The 18194-nt window shown below is 45.2% G+C and overlaps 1 protein-coding gene across 1 annotated transcript in view; it reads right to left on the bottom strand.

Moving 5' to 3' along the window:
* Positions 1–18194, bottom strand: part of CSNK1G2 (casein kinase 1 gamma 2) — a 52124-nt gene that overhangs the window by 17461 nt on the left and 16469 nt on the right. The window contains exon 2 of the mRNA XM_061600848.1: positions 8342–8926. Within this exon, the coding sequence (XP_061456832.1) occupies positions 8342–8528 (187 nt within the window). The 5' untranslated portion in view covers positions 8529–8926. The remainder of the gene's footprint in view (positions 1–8341; positions 8927–18194) is intronic.

Raw genomic sequence — 18194 nt, 5'->3', positions numbered from 1 at the left:
CGCCCTGGGCTCCTGCTGGGAAGAAGGACGGGATATAAATCAAATAATAAATAAATAAATATATAAATTTTTACACCCAATAGCTTTTATTCAAGTACAGCCAGTGAGGTGTGGAGAGCCAGCATGGTGTAGTAGTTACAGCATCGGACTACTAGGACCTGGGAGACCAGGGTTCAAATCCATACTCAGCCATGAAACCCGCTGGGTGTTCTTTGGGGCCAGTCACAGTTAACTCTCAGCCTAACCCTACCTCACAGGGTTGTTGTGAGGACAAAATGGGGAGACAGCGAGAGAGCCATGCATGCCACGTTCAGCTACTTGGAGAAAACGTGGAACAGAAATGTAATAAATGTTGGCTTTGTAGCCTCCAACCTTTCCCCCTTCCAAACCAGGGTTGTCAGGTCCTAACCATTTCCCAAGGTCCACTGTGCTTCCAATGAACAAGTATATTGTCTGGTAAAGATACCTCTAAGCACGCAAAGAGTGCCTTCCCTGTAAGAGCTGAGCAACTGCAGACTACCACCACACTGACTTAAAAAATATTAAGGGTGGATGGCATGGTGCTGAAGTGCTTTTTTTTTTAGGTAATCAACGCTTAAAACAGGAACGTTTGAATCAATATTTAAACATACAACATCAATATGCAAAAACGTACAACAGGGTTGATCTAGCTTAATCTTACTCAAGAGTAGGCCCAATGAGGTTAACCAGCGTGGCTAGCTCCGGTCCGTTGATTGCAATGGGTCTACTCAGAGCAGAAATTAGTTCGCTACAATTCATCATTTGCAGCATAACAAAAATACAAATGGAAAGCAAAATTTGTTTTTCATATCATTATACACTTAACACATTTTCCATAACATGGATTGTTTATCATTCCTTTTCAATACTGTAGTAAAAAGTCTACCCATTCTCCTGAAAGTTTTGAAACAAACTAGTTACTGACTAGTTAATTTCCATTAAGTGTTTTTTTAATTAAATTTCAATTTTTAAATTGTTTTTTTTAAAAAAATGTGCTCTTAAATTTGTATATTTGTTTTTAATGTTTTTAATTGTTGTAAACCGCCCAGAGAGCTTCGGCTATGGGGTGGTATACAAATGTAATAATGATGATGATGATGATAAGAAAATAATAATAATAATTTTTACATTACTGAACTTTAAGTGCTCACAATCAAAGCAAAAAGGAGGAATACACAGGTAACAAAAATGCAAAAAAAGTGTAAAAGAAAACTGATTTATCTGACACAACTGATGTTACAAAAACATGATATACCACTGCTGAGGAGGGCGGAAAGGATAAGAAAAAAAATGAAATAAAGGCAAAAAATCCAAATACACATTTGTGTTTTTAAACAACCTGATAACTTACTATGTGAAAGTAAATGAATTAAACAAGGCTATTTCATTTGTTACTTTACCGTTCCAAAATGGTATAAACAAGGCCCATCTGTCTAAAAACTTATTTTGATAATTATGGTACACAGCATTCCTGTTATATGCCATTTTTCAACATAATTCCTACAGAATATGTTAACTTAATCATATTCAACTGGCTCCCATCATTTCCTAATTATATCTAGTTTATTTCAGGGGTTTTTAATGTTCCTCCAGGCAAGGTACATAATCCATGCAACTGTTAATACCTGTTATCTTTTCAGCCCCTACTGAAGACCTTACTCTTTCAACAAGCCTTTTTAAGTAGAGACCTTATCCCAGTCTGCGTCTGCTGGAATTGCTTTTTAGTTGTTTTTAAAGGTGTCTTTAAAAGACATTTCCAAGGTGTTTTGTTTTAATATGTTTTAGTCTTTTGCTTTAATGTAAATGTACTGCCTTCAAGTCGATTCCGACTTATGGAGACCCTACGAATAGGGTTTTCATGAGGCTGAGAGGCAGTGACTGGCCCAAGGTCACCCAGTGAGCTTCATGGCTATGTGAGGATTCGAACCCTGGTCTCCCAGGTCATAGTCCAACACCTTAACCACTACACCACACTGGCTCTCAGTCTTTTGCTTTAAGATGTTTTAAAGTGCTTTTAGTGTTTCTAATTGCCACCCTGGGCTCCTTCTGGAAGGAAGGGCGGGATATAAATGTAATAAATTAAATAATGTCATAAATGTAATAAATATCCTGCATTAAGCAAGGGGTTGGACTTGATGGCCTTATAGGCCCCTTCCAACTCTATGATTTCTTGACTTCAGGCTGTCCATGGAGGCTCAGGTCTCAGGTCTCGGCGGTGAGTCGGGCAGCTTGGTATCAGTTACATCTAATACGGAGGCTGCGACCCTACCTTCCTGTTCATCTGCTCCCACAGGTGATACATGCCCTGGTCTCCTCTCGCTTAGACTACTGTAATGCGCTCTACGTGGGTTTACCCTTGAACACGGTCCGGAAGTTACAGCTGGTACAGAATGCGGCGGCACGCTTGATTAAGCACAGCCGTCGCCGTGACCATATCACGCCAGTGTTAATAGATCTTCACTGGTTACCAGTTGTTTACCGGGCCCAATTCAAGGTGTTGGTGCTGACCTTTAAAACCCTATACGGTTTCGGCCCAGTCTATCTGAAGGAGCACCTACAGAATCACCAAATATGCCGCCTGACAAGATCAGCCTCACAAGACCTTCTCTCGGTCCCACCGGTTAAAACAGCTAGGCTGGTGTGGACCAGAGAGAGGGCATTTTCGATTGTGGCCCCCACCCTCTGGAATGCCCTTCCTTTTGATCTCCGACATGCTCCCTCCCTGATGGGTTTTCGCCAAGCCTTAAAAACCTGGCTATTCAGATGGGCCTATGGGATTGGGGAGGATTCATTTTATAAGGTTTTAAATAGAAATTGGTTTTAAATGGATTATGATTGTGTTTGCTTGTATTTTATTTTGTATTATGTACTGCTCTCTATTATTGTAAGTCGCCTAGGGTGTCCACTAACCTGGACAGATAGGCGACCAACAAATAAAATTTATTATTATTATTATTATATGATTTTATGGTTCTAAATAAATAAATAAATGCGATGTTTTAATGATGATATATACATTTGGCCCTACAGCACACCATCCTAAAATATCACTTATTAAGCATATTGGTGGGTGCAATAATAACTTTGTCTGAAACATATCTATTGCACACAGTGGCACACTTGACTTCATGGAATATTTGACGAGATTTGGCTGCCATCAAACAAATTGTAATTGCTTCACCAAAACTTAAAAAGTTTATCCCTCTCCAAATGTTCACCCAATTTAGTATTTAAAGAATTTTTATCCTGCTCTTCTGCCAAAAAAAGAAAAAGAGCCTCCCAAAGTGGATTACGCATCACTTAAAAAAACAAAACACCCAGCCCCTGCCTTCAGGCTTACAATCTAAAAAAAGACAGGACACAAAAGGAAAATGGTTATGGTGGGAGGAGGAAATGAGCATGCTCAGGTGAAAGATCTTTGGCAATTTTAGACATGCGCTGAGCAGTTACAGTAGTGGAGGGCATCTATGCTGCAGGATCTGTTATGATGCGCATACGTGGATGCGTTTCAACCACGGCCTTGAAGTGCATCAACTGAAGCTATGGGGAAAACAACAGCTCAAGAGGTAGGCATGCACTCTGCCCAGGAATGTGTCTTCAGTTCTAGAATGGAGCTCACAGCAGTCCCTTCACACAAAAATCCACCCCTGGTTTTCTCCATAAGCTTTCCTTCATTTCAGCAGCCACATTTAGGGAATGTGTTTGTCTTTTAAGAATCAGAGATTCTTGCCGCTATACTGCAAATCCCCCAGAGCTCTAATCATAGATCCCAAACTGCCAAATTTAATTCCGACTGCAGATGCCAGCTTTCTCAAAGCTCCAGCCCTCCCCAAATTTTTGACAGCTGATTGATGCTTCGGATCCCCCCCCCCAAAATTCAAACTGGGAGGCACCAGTTATTCTTTGACCCCTGAGATTTAGACAGTGCAAGAGAAATGATCAACTGCCCAAATAAAGAGTGCTGCAAACTAAATTTGGGAGGGGGGCAGGGTGGAAGAGAAAACAGGAACAGCAACTCAAGCAGAGACCCTCCACTTAGCCTCCTCTGTGCAAGAGCAGAGAGCTTTGGGTTCAACCAGATGCCTCTCAATATGCAAAAAAACCCCACAAGAAACCACAACTCCTTCCATTTCTGCAAAAGACACTGGCGGCCCCGTGCAATCCCCAAGAGCTCGCTTCCCAAACTGAGAACAAGGATGTGATGAGGTCACGGCTGAAAAGCCACCGAATCTTCCCCACCCGCCCCCTTAGAATAATTTGTCCTTGCAGCTCTGTACACACGGGGCTCTTTCCGAAACCTGCTCCTGGAAGGGTCTGTACAGCTGATCACACGCTATGTCCCACTTTACGGAGGGTTTCGCTTTTCGGCAGGGGCCTGGAACATAACCCACCATACAACTGGGGCCCTACTGTAAATAAAACATGGCCTAGGGTGGGGCTGCAGGGCAGGAGAGAGGGATTGTAAACCATAGAGTAAAGACACACCTTGACACCTGAGCTGCACGACTTCAGGGCCCAGCCTAGAATTCACGTTCCTGCAGTTCGTTCTAAACTAGTTTTAATATTGAATTTTAACCCACCCTGGGACCTTACGGTAGAGGGCAGGTTAAAAAAAGAAATCAAATTATTATTGATTATATAATAACAATACCAGGAAGACAGGCATGTTGACATCTTCGTTAGTCTACTGCTAAATTTTAATTATCGTTTAAGTGTTGCAATTACTTGTTTTTAAACTGATAGCTTTAATATCATTTCTTGTAAGTCGCTTTGAGGTTTCGTTCCAATCAAGTGGCATAGAAGATTTGTTAATTATAAGAAAAGAAAGAATAAGCTCGATTACCTGTACTCAACCTTAGTTGGGGAATGGGGAGGATATTTTTTCAGCCCAAGGGCCACACTGCCTCACGAGCAACCTTCTGGGGACCACATGCTGTTGCTGGTGGGCGGTGCCAGAGGCAAAAGTGGGCGGAGCAACAGATGCATAACTCTTGTCCTTGGCGCAGGCTACATTCCAGCCACGTAGAAGTCAGAAGTTCCTACACACACACCCTCTCTCTCTCTACCAAGGCGACCAAGATGCCACGCCCAAGCATAAAGAGAGGTATTTTTCTGGGCCAGACTTCATGGAAATACATTGGCCTTTGAAGAAAAAAAGAGGGGGGAGGGAGGCCCAAAACAGGATCAGGGCTCCGGATATAAAGAGCAAAGATCTAGGGGAGTAAGAGTCAGAAAGAAGTCAGAGAATCATAGAAGAGTTGGAAGGGGACTATAAGGCCATCCAGTCCAACCCCCTGCGCAATGCAGGAATCCAAATCAAAGCATTCCCGACAGATGGCTGTCCAGCTGCCTCTTGAAGGCCTCCAGTGTCGGAGAGCCCACCCCCTCTCTAGGTCATTGGTTCCATTGTCGCATGGCTCTAACAGTTAGGAGGTTTTTCCTGATGTCCAGTCAGGAAAAAGTCATTTAAGGGAGCTGGAGATCCAGGGGACTGCTGGTGGCTCAGTGGTTAGAGCACCTGTCTCTAACGCTAAAATAAATCAATGTCCTTTCGCCGGCCGCTCCTGACCCTTCCGTTGAGGACGTCCTTGTAAAACTCCTGGGGCACATAACCCCCCTACTGGGCGCACTGGTATGAAGCCTGAAAACCAGCAATGGATGGCAAGAATCAAGATACGGAGCTGAAGCACTGCAGATGCTTCCCTTTATAAACTAAGCATGGCACAAAGGCAGAGCTGGCATGCAAATTGTGCCTGGAAAAGTTAGCGTGGCCTGCATTTGCATCGTTCACAACATGCACGGCTTCCTCTGTCCGCTTTAATTTATTTTGCATGGGCAAAGCAATGCTCCTTTGAAAAACAAATCCTGCTCATACCTATTTAATTGGGCCTCATGCTCTCAGTCTCAAGGTCTAGAAACTTTGATTTATTATTATTATTAGCTGCAGAAGCAGTGCAGGGAAAGTGACACTCCCTCCACACACACACCCTGCTCTCCTTTTTTCAAAAATCCTGCTCAGCCTCATGGTCACAGGTATTTCACTGCGGACTGGCCTCATGCTTTATTCTTAAGGTCTAGAAACTTTGGTTTTCTTTCTTTGCTTTAAAAAACTAGGGTGGGGTGGGTGAGCGACGAGTGCCATAATCGAAGCCCTGTATCTTTCGGCTTGTGCTGGTACTGAGAACTGTGCCCCGGAAAGAAAATTTGATCTGGGGTCAACAATGTCATTGAGTGCAGGACACGGAATAATGGGCTCAAGTTGCAGGAAGCCAGATTTCGACTGGACATCAGGAAAAACTTCCTAGCTGTTAGAGCCATACGACAATGGAACCAATGACCTAGGGAGGTAGTGGGCTCTCTGACACTGGAGGCCTTCAAGAGGCAGCTGGACAGCCATCTGTCGGGAATGCTTTGATTTGGATTCCTGCATTGAGCAGGGGGTGGACTGGATGGCCTTATAGGCCCCTTCCAACTTTACTATTCTATGACTCCTGGAGGGAAAAAGCCACATGGGTCTTGGAAGAGTAGGACGGGGATGGAAATTCCGTGGCATTCCCCACGGGAACACAGTGGCTCTGTTCATCCTCGTGCCAGCACCCAAAAAGTGTGTACAGGTTTCCTGCCCCTCTCCCCAGCTTCCTGCCTCTGGGCAGGGAGTGGCGGAGAACCCTCTCTGTTCTGATTTTATCAGCTAAGGAAACTCTCTGCGCATCTCTTGCGGATTCCCCGGCACCCTACAAAGCCTTTCCAGTGGGGCAGGGTGGGGGAATAAGAGGTCTTCAACCTCTTCAGGCAACAGGCGCAGCTTTAAAAAAAAAAAAGAAGACAACCAGCCCTTATTTATGAAAGTATTTATACACCGCCAACTCATGCACAAAATATCAAGGCGGCATACAATATATGCACGCAACAAAACATGACATTAAAAAAAATCCCAATACAAAATAATAATGAAGCAAGACTAGCTAATCAGTCACGTTTGAAGTGACTGCCTAAAGCCTGTTGGCATGAAAGGGTCCTCAAGAGATGCCTGAAAAGTCAGAAGCAAATCTCTGCTGGAAGAGTGTTCCACAGCAAGGGATCGGTGACACCCAACTTCTGTGGCTTCTGTAAGAAGAGGATCAACAAGCACTGCTCCTCCGGATTATCTCAGCGATTGGGCTGGAATAAAAGGGCTTAGATACTATTTTTCTACCCAGCTGTTAAGAGGTGCAGGAGGCCCCTGCCCTCTCCGCATCTAGCCGCCCCTATCCTTCTGCTAACAGCTTAGGATGTCCGTCAAATTTTACACTGAGATCCGGAAAGTTCTCTGCTCTATACAGGAATACCCCGCTATACGGACCTTCACTTTACGGACACCGCAATCAGTTGAGAGGCGCGGTAGCGCAGCAGCAGAGGCTTTAACGCGGGGCTTTGAGGCTCCGCGTGAAGGAGAGGTGGCACAGTGGCGGCGCAAGTGAAAAAAGGTAGTGCTTCACTTTAAGTACACTTTCGGTTTACGTACTCGCTCTGGACCCATTGCGTACGTTAATGCGGGGTATTCCTGTATACACGGCGAGGGGGTGGAAGGATGGAAATGAGAAAGCCGCTCCTGGCGTTACCACGGGTACAGATTCTATGACAAGAGACTAAACAGACTTCTAAGCTACAAAATCATAAATTCAGATTAGAAGACTTTTTTTTAAAAAAACAACACCCCTCTCTAAAAATGCACACAAAATATATACAGTGTAAACCGTTGCAAATGTTCCACTGCAAAGCCCTAACTTTCAGCAGTCACCTTCTGATTTAACTTTTAAACGCCCGCTGAAAACTTCTCTGTCCCTCCGGGTTTATGCAGGCATGAAGATGATGTCCTTTTGCAATAGCTGACGTGTGTTTTTACTGTTTTAATGTTTTTTTGCCGTACAAAGGTTTTTCCCTCTACTTGCTGTAAACCTCTTTGATGTTTTTAAATGAAATAGCGGCACACAAAATAAATAAATGGCAGAAGCCTGCACAAAAGGTGCAAAAGCGCTCCGCCACAAAACACTAACTACACATTCCGAAACGTGGGCAATTTGTGTCTGGAGCTCAACGCTCTTCCAAGGCTGGCAGACGAGACATTAATGGGGTGGTTGCAACCTCGTCCGAAGAGTGCCGCTTTTATCATCATCATCATTATTACTGGAAGAAAAACCTGAGAAAAACTCTCCCCCAATTGCAATTCCCAGCAGCTGGCATTCAGAGGTAGACTGCCTCTGACAGTGGAGGGAGAACATAACCGTCGTGGCATGAAGCCATTGACAGCCATTAGGAAGCAAGGGAAAGAAAGACTCACCTAGCCGAAGTTCTCCGAAGTTCCCGCACCCTATCTTCTTCCCGACTCGGAAGTTTGGGCCCACCATTAAGACTCCAGAGTTGGTCCCTGCCGTTCGGCTCCCATGAGTGTTGCGGCTTCCGCCCGTTTTAGACATCCTCCTGCCTTCCTCAGTTTCCCCTTTCCCACCTCTCTTGTCAAAATCCATAAGTTTGTGATACCCTGGCCTCTCCACGGTTACACCACTGCCATACAAATCCCAACACGGCCGAAACTTTGAGGTGTGGCTGGGGGACGGAAGGGGGGCGGAAGGGGTGGGTTGGGGTCGGGGTGGGGAGGGGGGGTGAGGGGGAGAGGAAAAAAAGAGATCAGACACGCCGGGCTCTTCTCAGTTAATAAACCATCACGGGTTGTGGAGGAGGAGGAGGGGAGGGCGCGAGGGGGTGAATTGCCACCCGCATGAGCCGGGCTAGTGGGGCGGTAGTCCTCTCGACGGGTCCGTGGGGATTCCAATCAGCACCTCCAACTGGCCTCTCGTTGATGACGACATGATGGGGCAAGGAAGGGAAAAAGGAGAATGTCCTGCGGCAAATCTTCACTTCCAAGCTGAGAAAAAGGAGAAAGAGCTCAAGTTACTGTAAGAAACAAACATTTGACGTTCAGAAGAATGAAAGATTTATCATTTATTTAATTTTTTTAGTATTAAATTTATACCCCGCTCTTTCTCCCAGAAGGAGCCCAGGGCAGCAAACGAAAACCTGCATTAACAGAAGTATAGTTTCCAAATTGCATGAAGTATTAGTTCCCTTCTATTCAGCACTGGTTAGGCCTCATCTTGAGTACGGTGTCCAGTTCTGGTCTCCGCATTTCAAGACGGATGCAGACAAACTGGAACAGGTTCAGAGGAGGGCAGTGAGGATGATCAGGGGACTGGAAACAAAGCCCTATGAGGAGAGACTGAAAGAAGTGGGCATGTTTAGCCTGGAGAAGAGAAGACTGAGGGGAGATATGACAGCACTCTTCAAGTACATGAAAGGTTGTCACACAGGAGGGCCAGGATCTCTTTTCAATCGTCCCAGAGTGCAGGACACGGAATAATGGGCTCAAGTTGCAGGAAGCCAGATTTCAACTGGACAGCAGGAAAAACTTCCTAACTGTTAGAGCCATACGACAAAGGAATCAATGACCTAGAGAGGCAGTGGGCTCTCCGATACTGGAGGCCTTCAAGAGGCAGCTGGACAGCCATCTGTCAGGAATGCTTTGATTTGGATTCCTGCATTGAGCAGAGGGTTGGACTTGATGGCCTTATAGACCCCTAAAAAGCACTCTATAAAACATATTATAAACGAAACTTCTTTAAAACATCTTAAAACAAAACATCTTTAAGAAGATTTAAAACAAAACATCCTTCAGTCAGTCAGTCAATTAATCATTTATGACGGTCAACGGCCAGCACTATAAAATATTTTTAAGAACTATAGAAACATGTCTTACAGAGAAAGAAACAAATGGCTTATTATTATGGTTTATTATTTTTAAGTATGGTTTTTGTACATCTCTTAGAAATCCACGTGATTAAGCTGTATAGAAACATTTTAAATAAATACAGTAATACCTCAGTTAACCAATCCTCCAGGAATGAAGCTCCCTTTAATGAAGGGTTTTTTTTAAAGGTGAAACTAGCTTTGCTTTGCTATGGATAAACTTTCAAGCGTGGGCCTTTACTTTCTGAAACTGACTAGCCCTATCACTAAGTGTAGGCCTTAGCTTGGCTAGGGTGAAACTGATAAGTCTGAGCTTTTGCTTTGCTTTAAAGAGATCTCTTGGTGGTTTCTCCCAGGGCTGGGGAGGGAAGGATCCAATCTGATTCAGAGGAGGGGAAGGAGGGTGAGTGGGTAGGCACCCTTGTTGAAGCTACCCCCACCATCTATGAGCAGGTGTAGGAAACTATCCCTATTCCTACCTCAGGCACCAAAGTTGCTGTTAAACAAGTAATGTCCAGGAACACATCTACTTTGTTAACTCAGGTAATTACTGTACACCAATAAAATATTAGTGAAACAATGTACGAGAATGTATTTTCAGCAAAAATGCTTGCAGAAAAAATTGCTTGCAGAAAAATATTGCCTAATTATTTGGAGATGGGCTTGAAAATGCGTATGAACTTTCAAGTGAAGAGCAGAAGTTGTAGTTTAACAGTCATTCCCTCTTCCCAGGGAACTCTGGGAAGCTCTATAAGGAAAACAGGGGTCTCCTAATGACTCTCAAGCACCCTTCACAAATTACACTTCCCAGGATTGTTTGCCGGAAGCAGCCATGACTGTTTAAAGTGGAATAAATGTCTGGTGTGAACGTGGTCTGACAGAGAGTGAAATTGGCAGCTCCTTCCATCCGTAAAACAAGCAAGTTGGATTCTGCCTCCTAACAGACAAACTCCGTTAGCCTTAAGTACCTGTGTAACTTAAAACACGTTTCGGCAATCTTCCCCTGTAGAGCCCAGACTCAGTTTCCCTTTGTCTCCCTTGTAATTGTGGTTTTTTTAAAATGTAAGAATTCTAGGACAGAGACCTGCCTCCCTTGTTCTTTGCAAAACAGCCACCTATGTGGCCAGCACTGTTTAAATAATAAAATTGTGGCCAACTCATAAGATGGGATGTTTACCACGAGAGGATGTTTACCATGATAGCACTGTTCAAGTACATGAAAGGTTGTCACACAGAGGGCCGGGATCTCTTCTCGATCGTCCCAGAGTGCAGGACACGGAATAATGGGCTCAAGTTGCAGGAAGCCAGATTTCGACTGGACATCAAGAAAAACTTCCTAACTGTTAGAACCATATGACAATGGAACCAATGACCTAGAGAGGGAGTGGGCTCTCCGACACTGGAGGCCTTCAAGAGGCAGCTGGACAGCCATCTGTTGAGAATGCTTTGATCTGGATTCCTGCACTGAGCAGGGGGTTGGACTTGATGGCTTTATAGTCCCCTTCCAACTCTACTATTCTATGATTCTATGTGCAATGCAAGAAGGGAGACCTTTCCCTCTTATGTTGCAAGGGAGGGGTTAAAGGGGTGTACGCAAAGATGCTCTAGCCCTGCCCCGTGCATTTGGTTCAGGCTAAAGGCACTGTGCGGAGACCTCCCTCTTTATTTTGTACAGCTTCGCCTCACGTCCCAGTTTCACAGTCAGGCTGCAGCCAGATCCTGTGCCCCCATCTTTAACCTCGCCAGGTCACTGTAGCAGGATCCTCCAGAAGACCCATTGTTATTTCGAGGAGATAGCATGATGTAGGTCAGTGGTTCCCAAACATTTTTTCCCATCATCCCTGGGAAAAATTGCTGAGGGTCCTGGCAGATCATTTAATGACTCGAATTTTCTCCATTACAGAAACATCCCCCAGTTTTACATCCTTTAATCCTTTTTTGGGAGGAGTGTCTGCCCTTGAGGCTTAAAAGTAAAAGGAGGCGGTGATGGAAAGGGGGGAATTTCCCCAAACACCCATTTTAAAAAAAAAGGCACACTGTTAATCTGGATTAGACAAGGCTTCTCTTCAAGCGCGAGTGGAATAAAAAGCAGGCAATTCCCGAAGGAACCACTGAGGCATTAGAGGCCTGAATCAAAGAGATCGCAAAAGAACAAACTGCAATGAAAAGGCGCCAAGCTGTATTTTCAGAAAGAAAAAACACACAACATTTTACACTCCTTTCTTAAAGCTTGACCATTTCAGAATGCACGTATGCCTATGTAGAAAATATGACATTTAACTTAAAGAAACCCAATACCCTGACCTCTTACCAATAGAAAGCGAGCATGTCAGGGAGACGGGCTTGCTGATGAACTAGTTTTCTACATGCACAAACTTTTTGATACTGGGTGGGGGGAGAGAGAGAGGGAGGGAGGTAGAAGCCTTCAAATCCTGCCTGCGCTGTGAGCAAACATCACCCCCCCCCCCAACAGGTTCAAAGTTCGCCCTGGGATTCATGGCACAAAATACCAGGAAGTTACACTGCTTTAGTGGGCAGAAGTCACTGTATTCTGGGAAGGCAAATGGTTTAAAGAAATAATGAAGGGGCGGGAAGAGAGAGAGAGAGAGAGAGAATTTCTTCCTCTCCCATAATCCAGTCGCTCTGAGCGATGACATGGCTGTCAGGTGAAGCAGATCAACAGGAGGGGGAAAATAAGATGGAACTTAACGGAACTCACTGTCACAAGATGGAAAACCAGAACTTTAGGAGGGTTTCCTTTCTGCCTTTCCCTAACCCTACTCCTCCTCCCCAGCAAAAAAAAACCCCAAACCCTCTTTTATTTCACTAGCTTTTTTATTATATTCTGCTAAAAATAAAGACTATAAAACTGCAAGTATACAGAGACCAACAACTTCTTTAACAAGAGGAGGAGGATCAAACACGCATCCGTTAAGGGTTTTCCAATGGCCGCTAGCCCACAGAACCATACGGAGCCTCCATGTTCTGCAGCAGTCTACCTCTGAATCCCAGGTGCCAGGGAGAAAACAGTGGAAGAGTTGCTGTTGCACTCTGGTTCCCCCAAGGCACCTGTGGCTGGCTACTATGAGGCCAAGGTGGTCTGATCCAGTATTTTGCTCATGCTCAAAATGCAGAGCAATATGGGAAATTTCCCCTCGATCCACCAGCATCCCTATTTAAGGTCACCAGTTATACCTTGTCCCAGAACAACCATTAGGGACCGCGAGGCTTGCCAGGAGGGCAAGAGGGGGACCCCCCAAAAGATGGAGGAGCCCAGCCACCCCAACACAAACACGTTGGTGCAAAGGAATTTGAGCACAGGATTTTGGCAAGAAGAGGTGGTGTGAATCTCGAACCCTGAGCTCCGCAGAGCGAGCCTAACCACAAATACCGACAGACCAGCTTTCCACAATTTGGAGCCTGCCTCCCACATATCATTTCAACAAGCCTTTTAAGTAGAGACCTTATCCCAGTCTGCACCTGCACTGGGATTTCTTAAAGATGTTTTTAAAAACACTTTTATAGAAGTTTGTGTTTTAAAGATTCTTTTTTTAGATGTTTCGTTCTTAACATTTTTTAAAGGTTTTTTTTTTTTAAAGATGTTTTGAAAACGTTTCATTTCTTAAAAGGTGTTTTTAGTGTTCTGTCGCTTGTCGTTTGCCACCCTGGGCTCCTTCTGGGAGGAAGGGTGGGATATAAATTTAATAATTAAATAAATAAAATCAACCCTGACCACCGGCCACACTGGCTGCTGGGGCTTACGAGTCCAACATCATCTGGAGGATACCAGGTCGTGGAAGGCTGCTATAGACTCGAAACAGGTAGATAAGGTGAAAATATGTTTTCTTCAGGATATAGCAGCTGGATTTTAAAAGTTGTCCTCCCATGCCAGGAAGTCGGCAGTAGCGGTTACCAGCAGCAGCACGTCACCATTTTTTTCCACTCGCATTCTGTTCTAATTCTGGGTTCTAATCAAAAGTTATGCAGGCTCACTGCCCCCGAAAAAGCAGCTCTTCCACCAATTTGCAAGCGTACCTACGACAACCACCTGTCAGCCTGTCCGCTCTAAATCCTATTTCTTCCTGAGCCAATCCAGCCAACCACAGCAAATCCCTTACCAGCCTAGCTCAAGACCACGGATAAGCAACGTCTGCACAGCCAGTCAGCCACCCCTAAAACTTGACAGAGGGACAGCAATCGCAGATCCCCCCAAGGAATTCTGCGAGATTTGGCCAGACAACAATCCTCTCATCCAATCACCTCTTGCAAATTTGGCCAAAGACTCTGCACTGAACTAGTGGAGCTCATTTAAAATTGTGACTTCTCAACTCTGGGTAATGCTTTGATTATGGAATCCTAGAATGGTAGAGCTGGAAGGGGCCTATACGGCAACTGAGTCCAGCCCCCTGCTCAGTACAGGAATCCAAATTTAAGCATCCCCAACAGGTGGCTGTCGAGCTGCCTCTTGAAGGCCTCCAGGGTTGGAGAGCCCACCACCTCCCAAGGTCATTGGTTTCATTGTTGCACCACTCTAACAGTTAGGATGCGTCTCCTGATTTTCAGTTGAAATCTGGCTTCCTGTCACTTGAACCCATTATTCCATGTTCTGCACTCTGGGGCGACTGAGAAGAGATCCTGGCCCTCCTCAGTGTGGCAACCTTTCAAGGACTTGAAGAGTGCTATCATATCTCCCCTCAGTCTTCTCTTCTAAAGGCTTAACAGGCCCAGTTCTTTCAGTCCCTCTTCACAGGGCTTTGTTTCCAGTCGCCTGATCATTCTCATTCCCTCCTCGGAACCAGTTTCTCTGCATCCTTCTTAAAAGTGTGTTGTCCAAAGCTGGGCGCAGTACTCAAGAGGAGGCCTAACCAGTGCCAAATAGAAAGAACCAATACTTCACACGATTTGGAAACTATACTTCTGTTAATGCAGTCTAAAATAGCCCTTGCCTTTTTTGCAGCCACACCACACTGTTGGCTCATATTCAGCTTAGGATCTACAATAATTCCAAGATCCTTCTCAAATGCAGTATTGCTGAGCCAATTATGCCAATTCTTTCAATCCATTCCATTTAGGTTTAAATTGGATTTGGGAGGGATGAACTCAGTCACAGTTCAATGGCATATGGCAGGGAATGGATGAGAGAGTGGTTTTTTGGACACCTCTCTGTGACTTCCAATACCACTGACCATGACATCCTTCCAGACAAATCATCCAGTTTGGGCTACTGACGCACGGTGCTTTGACGGTTCCGGTTCATTCTGGAGGATCCATCTCAGAAAATGGTGCTGGGTGACCTTTGTGACAAGCCACCTTGAGGTTCCCTCTTGCTCACTCCACACTTGTCAATGCTAACATCCGTGGCCAAGGCCACTTTCTGATTGGCCACAGAAACAAAGCCTGCCCTGCACAGGTTATCCACACCACCCAGCTTTTCAGTTGGACCAACACAACTACTCCTATCCTGAGCAAAGGTGGCCAGGAAATACAAAGCTATTCAGGGGTATGGGGGAAAGGGAGGGAAGAAAGGTCTCCCTCCTCTGAGGTGAAAAAGGCAGAGGTGTTGAAGGAAATAACTTCATATTTAAAAAAAAAAATAAAGTGGAAATACACAGAGAATAATGTCCAAGTTAAGTGTAAAAGGAGATGAGTAAAAATATATGGAGAGGCATGTAAGGGCAAATAGAAAAGAGAAACCCTCCTGCACTTACAGCCCCTGGATCCTCAACACAAGGAAAATGATGTGGCGAAGAATTTAGCAACGTCCAAAGATGGATTAGATATCAACAGAAAGCGACTTCTGCAACTGCCAGCTGATTAGGACAAACTGCCTCCACCTATGCTACCCTTTTGCGGCTGGTGAGCCTCAGTAAATTTCAGACGTCTCAAGCGGGCCCCGGGGATGGAAAGTTTGACAACTACATGAAACCACAGGGGAAGGCTGATGCGTCATCACCTGATGGACAGGGATGATGGGAACTGGGAGTCCAAGACCCCTGGAAGAGACCAGTTTGAAGAACAGTGGAGACCAGCTGACCTCGGGGACCACCTTCACCTGTAAAAGCCCAGCCCGCGCCATGAGATCTGCCTCAAAGGCTCACTTGCGAGAGCAAGCAGGCTGGCAGGACAGGGTCTCTTCAGGTGTGGCCTCATACCTGCGGCACTCTGCTCCTGTTGAAATACCTTAAGGCCCCACACCCCGGAAGCTTTCAAAAAGGCTCTGAAAACCTATTTGGACATGGAAATTATGAAGCCAAGTAAGATCAGGAAAGCCTCAAACCTTGTTAATTTTAAAACGGGGCTTAAAAACTCATCCCCCCCCCCATCATGGTCTATGGGGGCTATGTTAGGATATTGGATGCTCTACGACTTGCACTACAAGTGCGGGGACACCTTTACCTTTTTAAGTGGGATTGATGTTGGGTTCTGTTATGCTGGGACGGAACTTGCTATTCCAAAACTTTAAATAATTTAATTGTTGTGTGTGTGTGTATGTGTCATTATATATAGATAGATACACAACAAATCTTCAGTAGATTTATTGAAATTAATGCACACAACTTACTTGGGTCCATTATTTCAATGGGTCTACTTTAAGTATGACTGAGTTGGATACAACCCATATGTATAAAACCATTTCAGGAAGCAATTTTAATTCTTTGATTTTATGGTTCTTACTGGGCTGAACGCTGTTTGCAATTGGTCCTTTTTCCCCCTTTTTTAAAACCAGTTGTAATTTTTACAACATTTTATGGTTTTAAATTTGTATAGATTTTATATTGGGAGTTTTTACACTGGAAGCTGACTCACAATGGTCCGACCCTCAAAATCAGCCTCCAAATATTTTGAACGAACCAACATAAATGAAGTTCACGTTTGTGATGTAGACCCAGCCTTAAGGAGCAATGATCCGCAGCATGGGGAAGAAAAGCACACACAACTGAATTGGCAGTTTCCCTTCTCTGCCCCATCAGAGCATCCCATTTTTAATGGGCATTTTCCTTTCGTTAGCTGTTTTTCTAAGATCTAAATTCATTTACTGTACTCTGGTTCAATGAAATCCACAGGCCTAAGCGAGGCATGTCCTTTAATTTCAATAGGTTTACTCTGAGTAGGGCCACCACTGGATTGCTGCCCATCCAAAGGAAACCAGAACACTTTTTTTTAAGGCCACAGTCATAACTACGCATGCTAGGGATCAAACCCCCATGCACCTCTGAGCAAACACACATAGGATTGCAGAGTTATTATTTTCGAGATTATTACAACGAAAGGTTAGGAGGCTGACGTCAGACATGACTAAAATGGAGGAGGAGGGGAGGAAGCCAATAAAAGATGTCAAGCAAGGGAAGGAGGGTGCCAGCTAAACCCAAACCCAGGCTTATAAATTGCATTTACCAACCAAGAGTCTCCAAGATCAGAGTCGCAGGTCAAAAACCTAAGCTACCTTAAAACAGAAAAGTTTAGGAAAGTTTTCAAGCTGGAGAAGTTCACACAGAATACGGGGGCCTCCCATGCACAAAAAGGCAGACTGCCTTCCAAAAGCAGGCACCGGGGACAGAGAAGAAGGGCTGGTGCCTTCGGTGCCCCACTTGCAGGCTTCCCCAGAGGCACCGGACCGACCCACGTTGGAAGCAGGATTTGGGGTTAGACAGGATTCCTGGTCCAACCCAGCACACAAAGGGCTAAATGCTAAGCGAACTCATTTCCACGGAGTGGTGTTATGACGCTGACGGCTTTCTTACCCTTCTTTTGGGTTGTCTCGAAAGAAGCAGTCGCTGTCATTTAAAAAAAAAAAAAATCCCGATTTGAACAAGCACGCATTCTTCCTGAAGCGGGCAACCAAGCAAAACTCTGCTACGGGACAGGCTGAAGAAAGATGCCGGTTCTCGCTTCTCCCGCTCACGGCACGGATAGCCTCTTTTTATTTCCTTGTTTGACAGCTGGGAGCCAGGCCCAGAGAGGAAGCCTCCCTAAATTCATAGTCTCAGCCTACGTCAGGCAGAGACTGACGCTGCTCAGAGGGAGGAGGAAGAGGCCAGCCGCGGAGAAAAAAGGAAGCCGCATCATAAACAGACAATCCCAGTCGTTAACACAAGGTCGGTGTCGCACAAACCCTGCCTGCAGTGCAGGCTTGCAATCTAGTAAAACAAGAGTGTGGACCTTTCTCTCTCTCTCTCACCCAAGGGCCACAGTCCCTGGTGAGCAACCTTCTAGAGGCTGCAGACCGGTGATGGGGTGGGGGAATGGGGGAAGAGATCAGAGGAAGTGTGGTCCGGACCCACGGGGGAGTCTCAAGGGCCAGACAGAAAGATCTGGGCGGGCAGTGCTTCTTGACCCCGGGCCTGAGGTCTCCCAGACCCCTGGAGTAAAAGCATCACTTCCTTACCGTC

The sequence above is a fragment of the Rhineura floridana genome, chromosome 18 (assembly GCF_030035675.1).
Source record: "Rhineura floridana isolate rRhiFlo1 chromosome 18, rRhiFlo1.hap2, whole genome shotgun sequence".
NCBI classification, from domain to species: Eukaryota; Metazoa; Chordata; class Lepidosauria; order Squamata; family Rhineuridae; genus Rhineura; species Rhineura floridana.
Note: the sequence above shows the minus strand (reverse complement) of the source record. Positions and strands in the feature narration are given on the sequence as shown.